Source organism: Zeugodacus cucurbitae, chromosome 2 (genome assembly GCF_028554725.1).
Source record: "Zeugodacus cucurbitae isolate PBARC_wt_2022May chromosome 2, idZeuCucr1.2, whole genome shotgun sequence".
Classification (NCBI taxonomy): domain Eukaryota; kingdom Metazoa; phylum Arthropoda; class Insecta; order Diptera; family Tephritidae; genus Zeugodacus; species Zeugodacus cucurbitae.
Window position 1 is genome coordinate 80642796 of NC_071667.1, and position 23158 is coordinate 80665953.

The 23158-nt window shown below is 34.0% G+C and overlaps 1 protein-coding gene across 26 annotated transcripts in view; it reads left to right on the plus strand.

Moving 5' to 3' along the window:
- Positions 1-23158, plus strand: part of LOC105220499 (protein lap4) — a 124721-nt gene that overhangs the window by 69157 nt on the left and 32406 nt on the right. For 19 of the 26 annotated variants that reach the window (XM_054225319.1, XM_054225311.1, XM_054225325.1 and 16 more), the window contains 10 exons: positions 297-584; positions 6218-6328; positions 7504-7683; positions 7994-8020; positions 10303-10461; positions 10809-11007; positions 11178-11266; positions 11536-11820; positions 11927-12220; positions 19930-22305. In XM_054225319.1, coding sequence (XP_054081294.1) covers positions 297-584; positions 6218-6328; positions 7504-7683; positions 7994-8020; positions 10303-10461; positions 10809-11007; positions 11178-11266; positions 11536-11820; positions 11927-12220; positions 19930-22305 — 4008 coding nt within the window. The remainder of the gene's footprint in view (positions 1-296; positions 585-6217; positions 6329-7503; positions 7684-7993; positions 8021-10302; positions 10462-10808; positions 11008-11177; positions 11267-11535; positions 11821-11926; positions 12221-19929; positions 22306-23158) is intronic. The other 7 variants (XM_054225326.1, XM_029044322.2, XM_029044388.2 and 4 more) reach the window with 5 other exon arrangements.

The following is a 23158-nucleotide window of genomic DNA, read 5'->3' on the forward strand; positions in this document are numbered from 1 at the left end:
GCGCAAAATTGCTTTCACACATCCGACACTAAAATCTAGTTATTTAAGCAGAATTTATAACCCAAAAAACCTAAACAAGCATTATTTTCTCTTTTCTTTCTTTTGATTTAATACAAATTTTTGAAACTATTTAACCAAAACGCAATCCGACCAAACAATCAAACAAACGCACGAATGCATTGTCAATGAAAAAAATCACCGATAAAATGACAATTGTTATCTCAAAAAACAACAACAACAAAAATTATGTGAAAATCTTGTGTAAAAAATGCAACCCTGCAATGCGCTCAATGCAGATGCCGCCACTTCGACCGCTGACCAGTGAGGATTTCCAAGCAATGATACCGGCGCACTTTCTCAGCGGTGGCAGTCAACATCAGGTGAATGTGGCGCGTGGCAATGAGGTGGGCGTTGGACCCTCGGTCACCGTAACGGTGAATAAAGCTGTACCCGATTTGCCCATGTTCCCGGCAGCACCCACGGAGCTGGGTCGCGTTACCGAAACAATAACGAAATCCACATTTACGGAAACCGTTATGACGCGTGTCACCGATAACCAGTTAGCGGAGCCACTGATCAGTGAGGTGACTATCAAACAAACAAAAATATAGACAAATGAAGTAAAAAAAACACACAAAATAAACTTCTTTTCACAAGTGTGCACCACAAATGCAAAAACAAAAACAATTACAAAATTACAACAGTAAAAGTAAAAGTAATAAAAAACAGTTGCAGCGCTACACTTTAAAATCACACGGTATATTCGCCAGTTGCGGGAAGCTGTTTTGAACATTTACAATAGTTATTGATTGCACACTTATCCATGCATCCATGCCTTCGCTATTATGACTTATGATTGACTACTGGCATTATTCATGGTTTTCTTCAAATTAATTACATAATCTTCATATATACATATATATAGTTTATTTTTTTTTGTAAATAATTAAGAAGTTTCAACGGCGAATGCTTACCGGATGCTTTAGGCGCACCCATATAGTATAACTAACTCATATGTATACACACAAACAAACTCTTAATGGTCAATGGTTATCAATTACTTTTCGAGTAGTTAGTGCAACTAAAATTTTCACAGTTTCACTTTAACGGTAGTTGTAAAGGTTATTGAAATGGGCGCTTATGATTATCTACGTTAAAAGCCGGTATGAATGAAGCGTAAAAGTGTAAAAACAGATGAAATCTTTATATATGAAATTTATTATAAATATGTTTGGAGTAGTATTTGTCATTTGTATTGTATGGAAAAACTCAATGACAATTTTATTATTTTCCGAACTTTCCGGTGTGAAAAATTTCATTTAAAATCACTAAAAGCATTATAAAATTATTAATTTAGTAAGCGAAGTCTGTTTTCATGCTTTGAACGCTTGAAATTGTTATTGATAGATAACTGTATGCATGTAGTAGTAGTATGTATGCAAAGAATTCTTCAATTTGACAATGAATGACGTTTGTTATCTACATTGAAATGTCTTTGTAAGTAACTGCAAGTATACATACAATATATACACCAATGGAGTGTTATCAAGCTGTCAGACTGTGGTGGGTCATCAAAGTTTTAAACTAAATTTAAGATGCACTACTAGGTTTTAATGGATTTTGATTTATTTATAAAATATCCTGAATGTCAATTTTTTAGTTAAAATATACATATGTGAAAGAAACCGACTTAAGGGGCACACCTAGTGTAATGGCCTAAAAAAAAGGTGATTTTTGGGAATTTTTATTAAAAAAAATACTTTATCAATTATTTCAAAATTTTAAGAATATATAATATATACATGTTGCAAGAATATACAGCGAAATTTTTGAAGAAAAAAATTAAATATTTTTTAAGTTATAGTCGATCTCCAACGGCGCGAAAAAAAAGGTCCTTCACTGCTGCAGTGATTCCGGCCGGTGGATGAAATCTAAAAAAAAAATTCTCGTTAAACTAGATGTCTGTACAATGACCTACGATAAAAAAAAAAATCAAAAATTGACAATATGGCGGCGTTTTAAAAAAAATAGTCGAATTTCACGCAAAATTTTGGTCGTTTTTGGCCTGCCAAAATTCGATTTTTTGATCAGATCAAAAATCGATAGGTCATTGTACGGAGAACTATATATAGAACATGTAAAAAAATTCGATAGTGATCGGATCATTTGTTTTTGAGTAATTACTGCAGCAAATTCGGAAAATGCTGTTTCGAGAAAAACGCGTTTCAAGATAAAATGATCGTTTTCACTGTTACAGAGCGGCTGCTCTTTAAATTGCTATAACTCAAAAACTATTTGAGATATCGGTTTGAAACTTTAGTGTTTTCCGAGTACGTTTTCAATTCCAAACCTAGTTAAAAGTCAGAAAAGTGGCAGGGCGGAGCTCATTCCTTATCTCATTCCTTATCTCATCTCTTAATATCATCCTTTAATCGGGTGCGGTTTTAGCTATGCTATTAAAAAATTATTGCTATTAAAAAAATTCGATTCAGACCCGAATAAATAATTTTAAGTTTTAATATATATTTCTAATAAAGAATTTAGATACTATTTTAATCCGATGGTATAACAAATAGGACTTGCTCTCATAAAAACTATAAGAGACATGCAATTCAAGCCGAACTTTATTCGAACTTCTATATATATTCATCTTCAATTTGATCTGAATGATCGTTTACACCAGTAAGACATAAACCGAAGTAAATAATTTTCTTATAAACTTATAGGTATGTGTGTTATACATGTTATGATAACTTTGCACTTTTTCCTAAAAAATACCCTCATATTAGGAGAGTTTAGAAGATTATTGGAAAAATTTTAAATTTTTAAGTTTTAGTACAAAAAACGATTCATATAATTATTTTTTTTTTATTTATCCAATTGACAAAAATAATTTATGTATAAGTATTCAAATAAATTAGTAAATTATTTGGAGGATGGACATTTAATTAAAATCGAATTACTGAATATTCTTAAATATGCCTTTTTAAAGTCCATATGTAACTGAAAAGGAAATTCTCGTTGTGTTGCTTAGATTTTTTATTCTTACCAGTCTAATTTGGTTGGTCAATATATAAAGCACACTAGTCTAGAATAATGCTCTAAAAAAATAATATATTGAAATAAGAATTAGACGAAGTGAGACAGATCTATTGTATATTACGAAATATCGCTTAAGAACAAAGAGGTATTGGCTAAAAAATATATGTTCGAGGGCCATTGTTTAGTATATAGGATCCACCACAGTCACGAAAGTATAATTAAAAAAAACATATGTTGACTGTATCGTGAAGTATTTGATTTCACGATTTATTTAAACACTGTTACTAATTTTTCATGGGAGTACTTTTTTATTATAAACGTTCGAAACACGTCACTAAATAAAGAGGGAAGTTAGTTCGAGATTATGACAACCCTATAACATAAATTTTTATTAAAATAGTTCTCAAGATATCGTTAGAATAATTCGTAAGATTCAGCTAAAGATGCTCATAAAACTTCCGACATTTCTATTAACATCATTTACAAGCACATGCTTCGCATCGAGGTTGACTTCCTAAATTGGCAAGCAGTAAGCGCATTCTTACAATTTTCGACAAAGTCACTAAACTCTTGGAATTAATTTCATTTGTAAATATTTTTCCTGCTTCACTTACCACACGGGATGATATCATATTGGCTGGGTGGCTTTTAAGAATTATTATCTCCAAAGTTAGTGAAAGTAAAACAAAAACTTTCTTAAAATTGTGGTTTGTATTTGTGAGCTCCGCAGCTTCCAAGTGTTATACCAACATAATTCCCTTCTCTCAAGCAAAGTGCAAACGACTTGTCGCGGCTTGTACTAGCTTACTAACACAACTGCACGCTTGTCTTCGGTTGCGTTTGGAGCAGTTTCCGTTGCGCCTTTGCTTATTTTAGGATTTGCACTTTGTTAATATTATTTCTTAAGAAAAAAGTTTAACCAAACTCCTCGCTACTTGCTTTGTGGTTGCTGTTTTGCTAGTTGCGCTGCTCTCTTTGCAAAGAATTATTCAGAGCAATGCTCGTTTTATTAATATTTAATATTTACCCTGTCTTATGACTAAAGTGACGCATCTTGGCGCACAGCTGTTGATATTACAAACGCGATATATGCGTCATATGGGGAGCAGACGAGCGAATTTCATCAGCCAAGGAAATTATATCATATTTTTGCATTTCATATGCAAATTCTAAACTAACAAGAGCGTCTTGTTTGTTTTTCCTCTCCATATACATATGTATATGTATATTTTTAACGGAGAGAAATTGCAGGTGTCGAGAAAGTAAGTTAGGTGCTCTGGTAGCTTTGCAGTTGCTTTGCTGGTGCCACTGGAATCTTTATTATAAGTTTTCAAATAGTGGGTTTCCAAACTGAGTTGGTGCATTTCTTTGCATCATTTTAAAAAAGGATTTAATTGTGAAATATTCAATCCTTTAACTCTGAAGTAAAAATTTCAAGGTTCTTCATGAAAGCGAATAGCTCCAAATCTTAACCTCAAAAGACACGAAAAGTATCATTTAAAGAGCAACAATGATCCAATTAGTAAATCGACTTTTTTGGGTATTAGACCATAGACATATTTTCGAGGGATTGAGTGATAGGTAAAAAAGTAGTTTCTTCCTTTTTCGAAGTTACTGTTTGCTTTGGAATTTCGAAATATAAAATGTCACCTACAAATAAAGTAAAATTATGGGATTCATCCACGTTTTCCTTTTATTTCAATTATGTATACCATGTTTCGATACAGCTATAAGGGTTCAATGTTAGATCTTCGAAAAAGAATCAAAATTTTGTATTACAAAATGTTGAAATATATATATAAATGAAAGCGGAATTTCTTGCATTCTTCTTTATAGAAAAACTTTGGTTGAAGTTTGGGTAACTCCTAACACTACCCGTCAGTATAGTACTTCTCGACCTTTAGGTTCTCTTAGGCTATATTCTCTACCTTTAAGCAAAAAACTACTCGTATTTTCCTGAAGAAATTCAGAGCAAAAACGAAATATTCGTACGTTAAATTAACTGAAGATTCAGATGATATATTAACTGCCAGAAGGCCGAAGAACTCCATGGTATTTTAGGTTAACTTTAGCTAAGACATTTGACGTGTGTATACGTAAAAGGCTTGACATTTTTTTGAGATAGAACTAATAGTGTTATTTCGAAATAAAAATAATGTTTTTCTCTAAAATATGTCTTCATTTGTTATGTCGCATATTAATTGAGATGAATAGCAAATCGTATGAAGAAATTTCTCATATTCATGCCCAATAAAAATTTTGAAGTAGAAAAAATTAAGTGTAGATATTACGTAATAATAATATAAATAAATTATATTTCTAATTTAATTCATATTTATACAACAAATCTAATAAGTAAGCAACAAAAAAAAAAATAACGATAACATAAAGAATTCGCACTTGTTGTGTTATCTCATACGTTTTGTTCTGTTTTGTGTCTTGGTATCGAAAATCACTCCGCACAGGTATTTCCTAAAGTTTTCTTATCGCTTCAGTTAAATTTAATCAACGCTGTCATTATTTATGTAAACATTACTAACTAATTGCATGCCATCTAAAACACTCATATATAATAATAATAATAATATCATGCACATAATGAAAATAAAAATTAAAAAATATATAAATAAAATCGCCAAGAGCACGAAATCGCTTAGGAAATAATCCATTGAAAGAACATTGTTTTATACATAACTGTGGAAATTTGACAAAAAACTTAACTCGACTTATTTATTCGCTCAAACTGTACTTGGTACTATAGAATTTGCGACCTTTAAATTATAGAAAACCTCTTTAAATCAGTTTAAAATATCTTACTTGTTCTTTAATGTCCAATAAGTTCTTTTGTCAAGAGCCCACAGTTATGTTTATCTGTATATATGCCTCATTTATGCTTTCATTAACATGGCGTTTAAAAACCATTTTCTATTCAATAAGTTTATACTCGTACATTTTGTCTATTATCTGTAAATATCACCAACAATTATCGCACACATCATCAACAACACTCATTGCGCTTTTTGAGGGTCAATCTATCAAAATTTCAAATTTCTGTAAATTGCAAACGTTTTCTTAAAATAAAAAATACAAATTTATTGTAAATATTATTTCACATTGGTAACTATTTGTAGACAGCACATTAGTTCAATATTTTTCGTTTTTATTCAAATTATAGGAAGTTATCTTGCCGAAGAATCAGGGATCGCTGGGCTTCAGCATCATTGGCGGTACAGATCATTCGTGTGTGCCGTTCGGTTCACATGAGCCGGGCATATTTATATCGCATGTAAGTATATGGGAATATTTATTAAATAATTTTTTTCATAATTTTATATAGAAAGTTGACATCAATATTGTTTTTTTTCATACAAAGACCTCTACTTGAGGACTAAATAGATAGTAAACATTTATGGAAAACTTGTTCGAATAAACATTTAAGTTTTCTAGTTGAAAATTTTTACAATTTTATGCCACTTTTTTGCTTTAAATTATACCGAGTGTGTTCAAAAAATAACGGGAATTCTAAAATTAATATTTTACGTGTTTGGATAGTCCAATTATCAGAAGTCCGCCCCTGAAGATACGATACAATTTTCAGCTGTATTCATTGCTGTGGCAGCCGCTAATGTGAGATGAGTTTTTAAGAGCTTCGGGATTTTCGTTTCTTAAAAGCTCACACTTCGTTGCTTCTTCGTGAATTCTTGGCCAAAAACAATACTGTAATGATGCAACAGCTTCCATATTCACCAGACATGTAACCGTGAGACCTTTACCGATTTCAAAACATAAAAATTACCATAAATGGCTGTCGCTATCCCAAAAATCGTGTTTGATAAGTGTTTCGACGATTGGAAAAAGCGCTGGCACAAAAACATAATATCGAATGGGGACTATTTTGAAGGCGACAACATTAATGTAGATTAATGAAAAAATATTTTTTAAAAAAACGAAAATTCCCGTTACTTTTTGAACACAATTCGAATATCTACAAATCTTCCACCTTGAACAGTGTTAATACTTACACCTTCTTTCTAAAATTTTTCACTTCATTTACATTTGCCAGTGAAAAATATGTGTTGAAAGGCTGTATTTTTCACAAATTTTATGTTTTTTTTTTTGTTTTAATAAGCGGTAATTTTTCATTGTCATGGCATAAATAATCGCCGAATGAGCCAAATGGAGAGTAGCTCCCACTGCCGCAGTGTTTTGAGCAGAACTTTTACATAAATTACACAAGTGTTTACTAAAGTTTGCATTTGTTGCCTGCGTCTTTCTTCGGCTTATGGCTTCGGACGCAAATGCAGGACGAAGCAGGCTGCTAATGTTGCGCTAAGCGTCTTGCAGTTGAACTTACACAGAAAGCCCCCAATTTTATCATAATTATAGCTAATGGAATTTTCGTTTATTAAATTTTCCTACATTAACTGTTATTTTTAAACGCTTCTCAAATGCAAATTGCAGGTCGTGCCCGATGGCATCGCACACAAATGCGGCAAACTGCGTATGGGCGACCGTATACTGAAAGTGAACGATGTGGATATATCGCGTGCCACGCATCAGGATGCTGTTATGGAATTACTGAAACCCGGCGATGACATCAAGCTGACCATACAGCATGATCCGTTGCCACCCGGCTTCCAGGTAAGCTTCTAATGTCGTCGCAAAAAGAAAACACAAATATTTTTCGATGTTTTTCGAAAATTGCTTAGTTTAAGCTTCATTTTGTGCTTGTAGTATAAATAAATAAATAAATCAATACATACGTACAGTTATAATAATACATAACAAGTAGTAGCAAATATCATCTCATTAAGCCAAAGTATTATTTATGTAAGCAATTTCGCTAAAACTGCAAAAAATATTAGCTTATACATAGCTTGTTGTTTTTTCTCTCTCACTATTGCAAAATATATTTACACCTTTTTCCTTTTTTAATTGCAATATATCCAAGATTGAGGTAGAAATTTTACAAACTGAGGTAAGCCGCTTTTTGTTTGGATTATTCACTAAGTGTTTCTTCTAAATGTTTCTAAAAATTCTTATTGATTTTTTTTCTCGTTGAGTTTATGAATGAGTTCAGTTTAAGTGCGAGAAGCTTTCGCTTTCGCAGTTCGAAATTTCTTTTTAATACACAAACATTTAATACAACTGCTTTTTCTTTAACATATTCAAAGGGTTTTTTTTCTAAATTGCATTGTTCATTTCGCGGACTAAACTTAATCAAAGACCTAACCTAAATTAGTTTTAAATATTAAGTTTGATTTTAATGCGTTTTCGTTCACATAAACAGTTAAGTTTCGTTTAGTAGTACTTAAGTCATTTGGTTGATTTAATTTTATTAGTTATATGCAAAGATCAATAAGTAAAAGAAAACAAGAAACTCATTATGGGAAATCATTATATAGCAAAAGCTCTCTTTGGCATTTCGGGTGTAGGCGAAATTTTGCACGAAGGTGGTATTTTATAATTATGTATATATTTGTGAAGATTTGTAAAATTAGCTTGAGTGGATTATTAATAAAATTAGCTTCAAATTAAGCGCTCCAACTTAGCCTGCTTTCATATATTGTCACAGCTACAAGGTGTGTTCAAAAAATAACGGGAATTTCGCGGGTTTGGAGTGTCCAATTGTAAAAAAAAAGATGCACTAGCCTCCATATCTGGCAGATATGGCTTCGTGTAACGTAATCCTTAAACGTCCGTCGTTTTACAAGCATCCGAGATATCGCGGAAAGAGCCAAATGCTATCCCAAAAATCGAATTTGAGAAATTTTCGACGATTGGAAGAAGCGCTGGCATAAGTGAATAATATCGCATGGAGATTATTTTAAAGGCGACAACATTAGGGGACTATACCAGTGTTGCCCATGAAAAATTAGGCGATTTTCGTGTTTTTTTTTTTTAAAGAAAGTACTCGATCGAATGTTTCGAAGCTTTTTGGACAAAATAAGATATATTTTCAGCTATATTTTAGAATTTTTTATATAAAAAAAGTTCCCTAACTGCTCACATTATTCCGGCCGTATGAGTAGTTGAAACAAAAAAATTCAAAATGGTTATTAAAGTTGAATGTATTTCCTATACAATGACCTACGATTTTTGTCATATATCATTAACACATATCAAATATTAACAAAATGGCGTAGTTCTGGAACGAATGGTCTTTTTTAATGCCAAATTGACAATTTTTAACCAGTCAAAAGATCGGGGGTCATTGTATAGTAAATATATTCAAAAATACTCAGTTTCAATTTGAGCAATTTTCGAAAGTATAAACTAGAAAGTAAAAAAAAATCGTTTTTTAAAGTATCACACATAAATGAATGAATTTTTTTTCCCAAAAACGAAAATTCCCGTTATTTTTGGAACACAACTCATATATAGTTTTCACTTCCTTACGATAAAATATATTACATATTTTCGGTGTATATAGCTCACAGCTGCATGTAAAGTATTTTAAAAGATTGTTTATATAAATTTCACAACAACAAAATTTTTTTTTTAATTTTTCATTTTTTCGAAATTCCTTCCTTGACTCGATGAACATTTTCATTGATATAGTAGCATGTTTTTATTATTGGGCGTATATATTTATATTAAGTATTTGGGTAACTACAAAGGCCGCACAGAATATTTAAAAAAAAAAAATTAAAAAATTTCTCAAAGCGTTACTCAGCAAAAAAACACTTATTTTGGCACATATTTCCAGCGCATTTTTAAATCACTCCCTTAATGGTCGCGCAGCAGTCAGTGCACAATTTTATCACGCACTTCAGTTTTATATACAATACTTATATAGTTTTATTATTATTACTATTTTTACATTTGACCCACATGTATACTATATATAATGCATATATTCACTGTCGCGTATGAAACTGGGATTCACGCCAAAAATTAAAAAAATAGAACTCAGGGTTATTTTATATAAAATATATTTACGCTTTTCACTTTTACAACAACATATTTATGTCTGTTTGTTTATTTTGTTCACTTATTTCACTTGTTATTTTATTTTTATTATTATTATTATTCTTCTACTGTTACCAATATGCATCCTTACATGTGTTACATAGCTACATATGTATATGTATGTGTATGTCATAAATGAAAATATGCGTAATTAAGTTTTTATTTTATACTCTATAAGTAAATACATACCACATAGTGTTTGTGCTGTTGCAAGTGGCAGTGCCTCTTTTAAGTTATGGTTTTGCACTTTCATATTTATACCTGTGCTTCTTATTGTAAATCACACAGGAAATCACCATTAGTAAGGCGGAGGGCGAACGTCTGGGTATGCACATTAAGGGCGGACTTAATGGTCAACGCGGCAATCCATGCGATGCCACCGATGAGGGTGTGTTTGTGTCGAAAATTAATTCCGTTGGCGCGGCCAGACGCGATGGAAGACTTAAGGTATGCTCATATACACATATATGTATATAAATAATAACTGTATTTACTATAGAAGTAAGTAAAATGTGTTTAAATTTAAATTTAAATAAATTTTTGAAGAATTTTTTTTTATTTTATATTTATTTTATATTTATTTTTCAAAATTTTAAAATTTTTCTCCAAAATTTTCAAAAATTAATTTTTATATTTTCAAAATGTTTTTGTTTTTTTTTTGTATTTCTATATTTATTTTCCAAAATTTTAAAATTTTCTCCAAAATTAATTTAATATTTTCGAAAGTTAATTTTTTCTATTTTAAAATTTTGTAAATTCTTGAATTTATTAATTTTTTCTATGTATATTTTCAGGTTGGCATGCGCCTGCTGGAGGTCAATGGCCACTCGCTGTTGGGCATCTCACATCAGGATGCTGTGAATGTGCTGCGCAATGCTGGCAATGAAATACATTTGATCGCGTGTAAGGGATACGACAAATCCAATTTAATTCATTCCATTGGGGCTGCTGGCGGCATGAGCACAGGCTTCAACACAACTGGCAGCCGACACGGTATGTACAGTTATACTATGCAATATGCATTTTATGTGTGGTATTGCGCGCATATCGAGCCTAGTTTGAGTTGCATTAAATTGAATTCGGCTGCACCGTTACCACACATACCTCGAATTTTTACTCCAAAATGTCAAAATTTAATTTTATTTGATTTGTATTTGTGTTAGGTTCGCGTGCTTCCGAAACTGGTTCGGAATTGAGCCAAAGTCAGAGCATGTCGAGTTTAGATCGCGACGAAGATGAGCGCATACGACAAGTAAGTGTGAACTAATGTTTTAATTTCAATAAATTTAATATAATAATAATAAATAAAATAATATGGCTACACTGAATATAAAATGTGTTATTTCATAATTAAGAAAATTTAGAGTTCCGAACGTTTTAATTAATTAATTTTTTTTTATAAATTTAATAAAATAATAATAAATAATAAAAAAATAGTATGGCAACACTGCTATATTTAATTTTTATTTAATTGTTTATTTTATAAAATAATATTTTTAAATCATTTCTCCCTCTCCCAAGGATTTTGAAGTTTTTACCCCAAAAACCGAATCGAATAACGAACCATCAGTATTGGCATCTGTGGCGGCATTGGCCCACTCGCCCATCACACCGCCGAGCGTTGGCGTTTTGCCACAACAGCATGCAGCTGAAAGCGAAACATCCAAGACACACACCACAGCTGCTCCACAAGCACAACCAGCAGCAGCAGCAGCAACAGCAACAACACCAACTCCTCAAGATGCACTCGCCACACTGTCGGACAAAGCGCTGGTGCAGTCCAAGGAAAAGAGTACACCAGAGAAGGTAAACACAAGCGTTTAATTCCCTGAGAGCCTATGTTGACTCACGCTTAATTTTCTTTATTTTCTTTTCTCATTTTGAATTTTTTTTTTTCAATTTTTTCCCACAGGTGCTTGAAATCGTGCGTGCTGCCGATGCATTCACCACAGTACCACCTAAATCACCAGCCGAACATCACGATCAGGATAAAATCCAAAAGACCACAACAGTTGTCATTTCGAAACACACACTCGACACGAATCCGTCGCCTGCGTTGGCGGCGGCCCCCTCCTCCGCCACACCGACAACAACTACCACAAGCACCACCACAACATCACCACCTGTGTCACCGGCGTCCAGCAACAGAGATGCTGCAGCGCCAGCTAGAGGCAAAGCCGTGACAACGCCACCAACTCAGCAACAGGTATGTTTTGATGATCATTTTATAGCGACATTTTGCATTTTGTGTTTGTTATTAGGCTTAACATGCATCCCTGTACCATTGTTATCCTTGTGTTGTTGTCATGTGCGTGTCGAACAAAATAACATTTGCTCTCAGTTTCTTTGTTCTTTGTGTTGTGTTCATGTACCCCCCACTACCAATGTTGAAAAAAACTCAAAAAATAAAAAAAATTTAAATCACCAACACCACACACATAGACATACAAACATATATGTACTCATACTGAAACATTGCTAACAACCGTTAAATTGTGTTAAAACGAATATATTTTTCACATGTTCTCCAAAGAATTTTCATAATTTCTCTTTCGTTGCATTGGTATGTTATTTACCCGTTGTTTGCGTTGCTAATTTTTTGTTTGGCAGTGAGGATTGTTGTTGTTTTTTTGTGCAGCGGAAAAGTTGCCCAGTTGCAAATATGTTAATATAAATGTGTAAATAAAATAAGTGGAAACTATAAATAGTGCCTAGTTGTGGGAAAATATTGCATACTTACATATGTATGTGCGCATGTATGTACACGCATGCGTATGTATAATTTTAAGTTTTGTATACAAAGTGCATACGTTTCGCATATTTTTATCAAACTATGCAACTGTTGTTTGCATAAAAGACTCGTCTAAAAATAAATTTAACAAAAAATATTTAGTTTCTGATACTATGAGCCACGCTCGTGCCGTTTTTAAACCGAGGGTTCACTCATACTTTTTGTGTTTTAGGTTACTTGCCATTTCATGATGTTATCACTTCATTCTCATTGCAAAATTTGTGTTTTTTCACTTCACTGGGGACTTCTTGTGATTACTGTTAGACTTAATGTTGATTTCTGCCTTAAAAGAACTTGGTTTAAATAAGTGGAAGTAAGGTTGTTTGGGCTATAAAATGGAAGAAGCGTTTCGTTTTTCTTGAGCTTCATATAGTGATAATAAGAAAGAATAATGTCTCAAGTGCGCGTCAGAAATTAAAATTTCGTTATAAAGTTAATGAACAATATATTCTCAACTAAATTTTTGGAATATATTGAAGATTTTTGATTTAGATGTTTGTTCTAAAATACTATATATTTTGTACACCACTCTCTTAAGGGCTTTAAATGCAATAATTATGTTAAAAGTACCGTCTAGAATACCTTTTTAATCAAAAACACTTCTTGGTTTATATTTCTAATTCATTTCAAAATGCTTAAATCAATTTCGAAATGATTCGAATCAAATAAGACAAGACAAAAGTAAATATGAAGAACTTTTAACTAAAACTTATTTTCGTAATAAGACATAAATAATCAAATAATTACATTTGAAAAAAAGTTTTAAAAACATTTTCGAAACACAAATAGATTAAAAAAAAAATATTTTCGAAACACAATTTCCAGCTTTCAATTCTTTAATTTCGATAAAATTCGGATCTAATAAGACAAGACATGAAAACAATTTCTTTAACAGGAGTATTCAAAAAGACGCTTTGGTGTATTGTTTTAATGGCGGCCTCAGGAAATTTTTGTTTAGATTTTCAGGAAAAACTCAACAGTTAATTGGTCTTAAAAAATTGAAATTGATCAGGCCTGAGTTTATTATGTATTCTAAAAGCTGTATGAATTTCATTAAAATCTACTGAGCGGTTATCGAGTTACAGTTGTCACCAGTTCAAAAAAACATAATTTTGAGATAAACGCATTTAAAGTTTGACACTAGTGTGTTGGAGTGCCTGAGCGCTCTTTGTTATTTGTCGAATAACTCGAAAAGTAATTATCGGATCAACTTCGAATTTTCAGAGAATATTTTTAAGATTTTACTCTGATTGGATTTTTTGAAAATCCTGACTACCCCTAACCCCTTAATCAATGAAATCAATTTTGAAAGAATTCGAATCTAATAAGACAAGTCAAAAAAATCTGAATAGTTTCGAATTAAAACATATTTTCGTAATATGATATATTCATTTAATAAAACAACCAGATTTGAAAAAAATTCAAAAACATTTTCGAAACACAATTTTGAACTTTTTCTTCAATTTTTTAATTTCAAAAGAATTTGAATCTAATCAGATAAGACAAAAATAAAATGAAAACATGTTCCTTAACATGTATCTTTGTCACATAGCATCTTACTCATTCAAAAAAATAATTAGATTTGAATTTGAAAAAAATTTAAAAAACATTTTCGAAACACGATTTTCGAGCTTTTTTCTTCAATATCATATTTCGCTACCATTAGCTCATTTAGGAAAGAATCAAGTAAATAATTCCAATTGCATCAGCGTTAGTACAGTAGATAACGCTACTATTTTCGAAATAATAAATCGTTTTCGAATATTGGTACTAAACAATTTTCAGTACTTTTGGTTATATCTCTTGCTTTCCGGACTAATATTGGGGCATATACACGGTTGTAATTAATATAAAATACTTACGGCAGGTAATTTTAAGGAATTATTTAAGTAATTTTAAGTTAAATAATAGTGAATACTATTTGTAACTGTAAAGAAAAATGTGGAATTGAGTAATGGTACAATAAGAAATTTGTGTAAAATATGCAGTACGAAGCTGCTACGGAGGATGAGGTGATTTCTATACTAAAATATTTTTTCTTTCTTTTTTTCGAAAATGAAACTTCGAACTGTTAAAATGTTTTTAAAATGAAATTTCGAAAAATATTTTTTTTTTCGAAAATGAAACTTCGAAAAATATTTTTTTTTTTCGAAAATGAAACTTCGAACTGTTAAAATGTTTTTAAAGTGAAATTTCGAACAAAGTGAAATTTCGAACTGTTTAAATTTCTTTTAATTGAAACTTCGAATTGTATAAAATTTAATGAAATGTGAATTCTTAATTTTGTATAATTTTTCTTTTCAAATACTCAATCAATTAGTTTAAGTAACGAATGAAAACTAGTTATGTGCATGCTGAAGCAGTTGTAACCCTCCGCTTTGTATATATATTTCTTATGAATTGGTTTTAATTTGGTTTTTGTGAAAACACACAAACAGACATACATACATATGTGTATTTGAAATGAAAAAAAAAAAATATAAAAAATAAATATTTAATTGATTACTTAATTTTCTTAAAATATTACCAAAATATAAGGCAGAAATTTATATAAATTTAGATGCCGTTACACACTTATGTACTTATGTACCTACTTTTGCAATGCTGCTCGACTATTAAATACATATGTACAATATTGGTGTTAATCTCATTCTAACCCTATCAACCTAAAACAGTTTACTTATTATTATTATAATTTTTTTTTTTTCGATTCCAACAACTATTGGTGTATTCCGCTCTATTGACACTGCATCAAACTGTGGTTATTTGTTGTAAAATCTCAAAAAAAAAAAATAAAACTCTCTTAACAATAAAACCAACTACTTACTCTAATTCGACTTGAAATTAAACAAAAAAAATCTCTTTTCTGTTTCGTTTTTCCGAATTTGGTTTCTCATTGCAGAGCACAGAGCATAGTAATGCTTAACAAGTGGATGATTATAACTATAAGACTGAATATTTAGTTTAACGGTCGCGTAAAGGCCGCACAGGAAACAGTACATAAAGCGCGTGCGCAACAGCAGGAAATTAAAAAAAAAAAAATAATTAGTTGCAATAAAATTGAAAAAAAAAGATTTAAAAAAAATATTATAAAAAAATTATAAAAAAATTATAAAAAAATAATTTAAAAAATAATAATAAAAATTATGTAAAAATATGTACATAATTATATGTATGTATGTATGCACTCGTAGCTTCCATTGGCTGCTGGAAGCGTCAATAATGAGTTGAAGCGTTGCCAGATCATGTGCAGCTAACGTTATTTGGAAGATTATTGCGTAAATCAACGTGTTATTGTAAAAACAAAAACAAAAACTAATAATTATTATAAATTTGCATAAAACAAAGCAAACAAAATAAGAAAAAACAACAAACAAACACGCAAAAAAATGCAACCATGCGTTTTCATGAATTTAGCGTTGAATTGAAGCGCATTTGTTTTTGGACAAATTTATCAAACTCTATGTTTGTATGTATGTATGTCAATGTTAAGATTGAAATTTTGTTATATGTAGCGTAAATTGTTGTTTGTATTATTATTATTAATGTTTTTCGTTTTTGTTTTTGGAAAATGTAAACTAAAACAAAATGAATGTTTATCAAATGATAACAGTGTTACTATGCAAATGCATTTATAAATAATATATATATATATACAGAGAGGATTATTACATACAGTTGTAGTTAAATATATTGAAAACAGATACTGCTGCAGCCACATTTAATGTGTCCCAATACATGCAAATAATAACAAAAAATAACAAAAACAAAAATAAGTGTAGTGAGTGATTTTCCAACTTCTACTGCACTAACACTCTATTTGTATAACGATACATATTTTTCTACTTTTAATGTGACCGTACAGTCAGTCTCAACAATGGTTTCCATAAACAAAAACTTACAACATACATATGTACTATAAAAAGTATAAATATTTACCGCAATTTAACATGTCCAATATATTGTCAGCCATATGTTATACTCAAAGTCCCGAGTAGCTTCCAATGCAATTTGCTGCTGGTAAAACCAACAAATGTCTTGTTCACATACGTTATATGCTTAGACATTTTCTATTAACAATGTGTGTAACTAACTTTATTTAAATTCCAAATTTAACCACAACAGCTAGTTTCACAGATTTGTTATATACTATAGTGAAGGAATACCATTTTACTACATACTGCTTGTGACATATTCTTAATTATTGTGTTGAAAATGTAGCGTTAAGTTTGAGTAGGAAAAAATTACCGATGAAATTGGTGTTAAAAAATGTTACAGTTGAAAATTCTGAAAAAATTCATGTTAATTAAAATTTGGGATCAGGGTTTATTGGGAAAAAATACCGCAATAATTTTGTACTAAATATCCCGTTTTTTTTTGTTTTAAAAATTTCATCTTTTATTTGTAATCGGCATCGTGGAACTATTTTATTGCCATATTTGGTGAGAAATTGGGCTTCTTCTAACCCATCACAGCATTATAGAAACTTCCTCCCATAGACAAGCTTCTCTTATGTTTATTGTTACGATCTACTCATTCAGCCATAATAACGATTCTAATATGACTCCTAGTAGTAACCGGTAATCGTGATACTAAAGGGTGATCCCTTCTTATCTTTTAAATGTTGGTCGCGGCTACGTCTCAGTTGGTTCATTCGTTGAGTCCAATTTTCGGTCACTCGTTCGAGCATTTCGACTGGTAACTGGCGAATGACACGCGTCATGTTTTGCTCCAAGGCCTGAATCGAAGCGGGATTGTCTGCATTGACTTTAGACTTTACATATCCCTACTGGAAAAAGTCTAACGGTGTGATCACACGATCTTGGTGGCCTATCGACCGGCCCAAAACGTGAAATTATCTGCTCACCAAAGTGTTCTCTCAATAAATCCATTGATTGATGCGATGTGTGGGAAGTGGAGCCGTCTTGTTCAAACCAAATATCGTCGAGATCACAAGCTTCAATTTCAGAAGAAATTGGCTTTGTTTTCAAGAGCTCATAGAACGAACTGATGTCGCTTGAGAAGGTCGAGCGGTATCAGTTCTTGCACATGATATATTTAGATCAATATAAGATCTCGACGTAAAATGCGCTAAGTCATTCCATACGTCATTCCGAGTTGCCGTGAACGCCGCCGAATCGACTCTCGACGGTCTTCGTGTACACTCTCTGCTACGGCTGCTATATTTTCTTAATGCGTGCTCGACCGAATTTACCACAATCGAATGTTATCCAATAATGATCTAATGCTAGGCCTCAAGATGGTGATGGTGTTGCGAATAGTATGCCGATTACGTTGACCATAAGTTTAGCGAAGCGCGCGAAACAGATTCGTTACAGAACGTGAATTTTCGTAATAAAATTGAACAATTTGTAAACGTTGCTCAGGCGTAAGTATTTCCATAATGAAATGCCAAACAATATTGAACAAGAATAACATGACAGCTTGATACGACTCACGCGTGATCTGTCAAAAAAAATGCTATTGAAAATGGTACCTCTACTTGGATCACGCGATAGTACTCGGTATCGTCACCGCGGTACTTTCTTATTTGCAACTCAATTCAAGACATCTAACGTTATGATACCGACCATTCTTATTTTACCGTTGCTTTTCTACTTCCTTTTAAATTAATTATGTTGAATTTACTATTAAAATCCTTGGATAATTTTGAAAGAACTTCCATAGACATGTTTAACATTACAAATTCTTCAACTGCTAAGCAGTTAGCTTCTAGGTTCCTATGAGGAAGAAAATTAACCGAGAAAGTACCTTATATTTTTTATTTAATTTCACGACAATATTTTTTTTTCTTTAATACCACATCTGGGAGTTCCAGCAGTTCAAATTCGAATTTAAATAAAAATTTACAGAAATGTATGTTTTGAGGTTATGTATTGAAGAAAATTCGCTGAAATCCCTCCTTTGATGCAATAATTACAAACTGTTGTTGAACGTATTGAATTCCTGAAGATTTGTGTACCTAATCCAATGATAATACAACTAACAAAACAAACAAGTGAACTATAAACTTATATCGATTGTCCAATGTGTAGTTTATAGCAAAATTAAATTAAATTAAACAAATATATATATTAAATTAAATTAAATGTTTTGAATATGTGTATAAAGGTGACTTTTCCTCTAAAACACGTATACTATATGCACTATACATACAAAAAATAATGAAAATATACAAATATAAGTCGAATTATGCCATTGAAGCATGAATGCATATTGATTAACAACTTTATAAAAAACAAAAATAAAAAACCGTGAAATTTTTTATGTAAATCAGAAAAGTAAAAAACAAAATAATATAACAAATAAAAACTCAATGTCTTCTCGAATACAAAAAATTGAAAAATTAAATGAACAAAAAAAATTTTGTAAAAATTCTGTAAACCAAAATGAAATTGGTTTTATTTCTATGACGGCAGGTGTACGAGTATTAGGGGGTGTATATTATATATATATATATATGACTCAGGAAGTAGTGTTTATGCTTTGTACGCTTAGCTTTGTTTCCGCTTAAATTTTTCTCTGTATTTGTGTACGCGTTTTATCAGCATTTGTTTTGTCCCACATTTAACGCTGAACCAACTGCTTCTTTTTACCATATACACTTTGGAAAAATCATTTATTCGTTTTTCGGAATTTGTCCATACATCAACAAGTGTTCGATATCATACGCAGTTCAGTCAAAAACCCATCAAATTGTTTACTATTTGGTCTCAAATGTGCTAATCGAAAGTATTTGTCAATAATTACAAAAAAAAAAAAATCAAACTCAAATTCACTCAGAGTTTAATACATTTGTAAGTAATTCACTCACTCAATTTCACGCACACACTCAAAAAACAAAAAAAGAGACTCTCTCAAATTGTTTTGTATTTATCTGGCGCACTACTCAGTCTTATTTCCAACATACTCGCTCACTCCACCAAGTTCCACCAGCACCACCAAGCACCAAAAACCACAATTAGCACTTAGTACTCATATCACCACTTTTCAAACGCGCTTCAGTGTAAATGTTTTATCGCTTAAACTAATTGTTGGAAACTTAAACTAAAAACAATACATACATATTTTTCTAACAATGAACAAACATTTTTGGTCAAAAGAACATTCAGCAGCGGCGCACACCAACTCCAACAACAGTACATAAAACGAGGGCTGAAACCGTAGCACAGCCTACAGACACCCGTTATGAGTATAAAGAAATGGTGAAAAATCAGTCGATTACACGGCAGGAGGATACTACACCACCAACGACAAATAAAGTCAAGAAAGCCGAACCAATTTATATAATTGACGATGAGGAGGAGGAGGAAGAAGAAGAAGACGACGAGCAGGTGGATGCGCACTGTGAAGACGATGCCAAAGCTGATGCTGATGACGATGCCTTCGATGATACCTATTCACCAAATGTCTCTGCAGATCAAGGTGATACCGATTCGGACTACTTTGACCGTCCACGTCCTTCGCCGCGTTACACCAGCGATTCGGAGAATGACTATCGCCCACATCGGCCGCAACACGAAAGATTGGGAAATATTTCTGGTCGCAGCACGCCAGATCTTTCAGGTTCCGCATATGGTGGTCACCGCAAATCGGTTAGTTTCGATCTCAGCGGCGATGAAAGATCAAAATCTGACTACGAACGTTCACGTACTCCTGAGGGTTATTCGCGTTATTACGATTCTGAGCAAGAGTATGGTTGCGCACGTCCGCGTTTACCACGTAAAGGTATACTGCGTTCGGCCAGTCCTTCGTCGTCGAATAACTCGACACTGGAGCGTTGTAAACGCCCCGAAAAACTCCCTCCAATTGTGCCTACAGTAGCGCGCATCAAGGAAATTGATTCACCTACACTGCAACATGTGCGCTCAGCTTCACCCATGTCCAGTAGAGGTGGTAGTAGTAGTGGCTATCGCAGTCCACCACCGCAACCCGAAAAGGTGACGGTGTCTACCGAAATCGAAAGAGAGAATCCATTCCGCGAAGCTTTCCTAGATAAAACCAAAAGCGATGAGTACACTGAGCTGGCGAAGGCTATGTCGAAATCACCTTCGGCGCTCAAATCACCGCGTGAGCAATTTTTCTTTGGCTCGAAGTCGACGGAGAATTTGTTAACGACAGAGCGTTCAGCGTCAAGTGGTCGTAGCACACCTAGTACAGTGGTTAGTGCACAGTCCAAATCAACAGAAGATCTGTTTTCAAGCTCAACTGGTGCCAAACCGAAGCGCATACCACCACCCATATTGCCGAAACCGAAAACGAAGAAAGCTGAGCTGGTGCACAATATTGCGCTTGATGCCTTCCAAAAAGCCGACGTAGGTTATGGTGATTTCACAGTCTTCGAACATGATCCTACCACGAATACTATACACGAAATCCGTTCGCCGCCACCGCCCACAACACCAACCGTACCACTAACACCACCGCCTGCCGGTAGTAGTGCAAAGCTTCCAGTGCGCGTTAAGGCGCCACGTAGTCCATCTCGGCCGCGTGAAAGTCCACCTCCTCCACCCATCAACTACTCAACGATGCCAAAGCCGTCTGCGGCAGCTGCAAATGTGAGAAAAAGCGAAGAGACCTTCTACTTAGAGGTGCTCCCACCACCACCGCCTCCGCTCTCCGATGACGAAATACCGCCTTCACAACGTCGTCCCGGTGAGTTTATACACGAAAATTCACCGGATCACATACTGGTTACCGAAGAAGAGCACCGCACAATTATGCTGCATGAAAATGAAGTGCGGAACCAGCTGCGTGGTGTGAGCAGAAAGTCACAAATACCAGAACTTGGCGCACCACACGAAGAAGCGCCACCAGTTCCACATTACGCAAGCATCAAACACTCGGTAAATCCATTTATAGATAGTTCAGATGACAATTTTGATTCGTTACCCCTCCCACCACCGCCCGAACACCTGATTTCCTCTGCGGCTCTGAATCCCAGTTGTGATAGTAGCTCCCATTGCGATAGTGAATCTTCAACTATTAACATTGCTTCACCTATTTCTTCTATTACTTCTTCCAATGCAAACATGCAGCCGAGGTTGGAATTCTTAACATCAGCAGCAACATTACAGGCAGGCATTCCATCCAATAACCCACTCTCGCCCACACAAATTTTCCCCACAGCGCAAATATTACCCGTTCAATATAGCAACCTACCACAACCCCAGCAGCCAAATACCACTCACATCCTAACCGGCCAATTGGTCCCAACTAGCGCGAGCCACCACTTCTCTAATTCCCCACAGAACCAGTCGCTATTCACAGTAGGTGGTCTCGTACTGCTGCCACAAGCTCAATTCACTGCAGCAACGTCGCAGGTGTCATCGTCATCGGCGTCATCACCATTGGTTACGACTCCCATTTTCTTGGCCGCCAGTGGTGGTACGACGCCGGTCACCACTGGTGTATACATGAAACCACAAGCACTACAACAGCGGCCGCCACAACTTCATCTGCATCAGCGTACCGTTTTGGTGAGTGAATCGACAACCCAACCAACACAAGTACCAAATGTTGCTGCGCACACCACCACAAGCAGCAACAGAAACACACCTAACACTGCTACAACAGCGGCTAAAGCCACTGCCACAAATAGCGCCACCAACAGTTATACTAGTACGAAACCAACATCAACTACAACATCCATCACCACAGCTACCAACTCGTATACCACTTCATCAACGACGGCCACATTTTCCTCTCTAACCCATTCCACCAACAGCACAAGCAGCACAGCGGCGTACACTATTAAAACCACCGGCAACGGTACCGCAACAAAAGCAGCCGGGTCAACAACAGAAACACCACCAGTTGCTAATCTTGCCTCCCCCACACCGTCGTACACATCAATGCAATTTCCCACAATATCCGAAATAGTCGCACAGAACTCAACTGTGCCCATATCCTCTGCCGGCCGTCCCGTACACATCAGCGCCGGCGATTATCAAAACACAGTTCACTCATTAGACCTTTCCACCTCCACCCTAGCGTCGGTTGAGTCCGAGTCGACATCATCCTTACAGCGCACCATGAATGCGGCCTCCTATTACGAGACGGCGGAAGAAATCTACTCCACCATCGAGGAAGAGGTCATCTACAGCAACACATCGTTCTTTGATTCGCGACGCAGTAGCGATACCTCACTGAATTGTCGGTCATCAACGTCCCCACCACCGCCGCCGTTGCCTCCCAAGCGTCCGCTTAAGCCAACACATTTAATATTGCGCACCGCCCCGCCACCGCCGCCGACAAGTGCGCGTCCCCTCAAGTTGCGTTCACAATCCCAACCGCAATTGGACTTGACAACATCGCCCCTGTCGCGGCCAA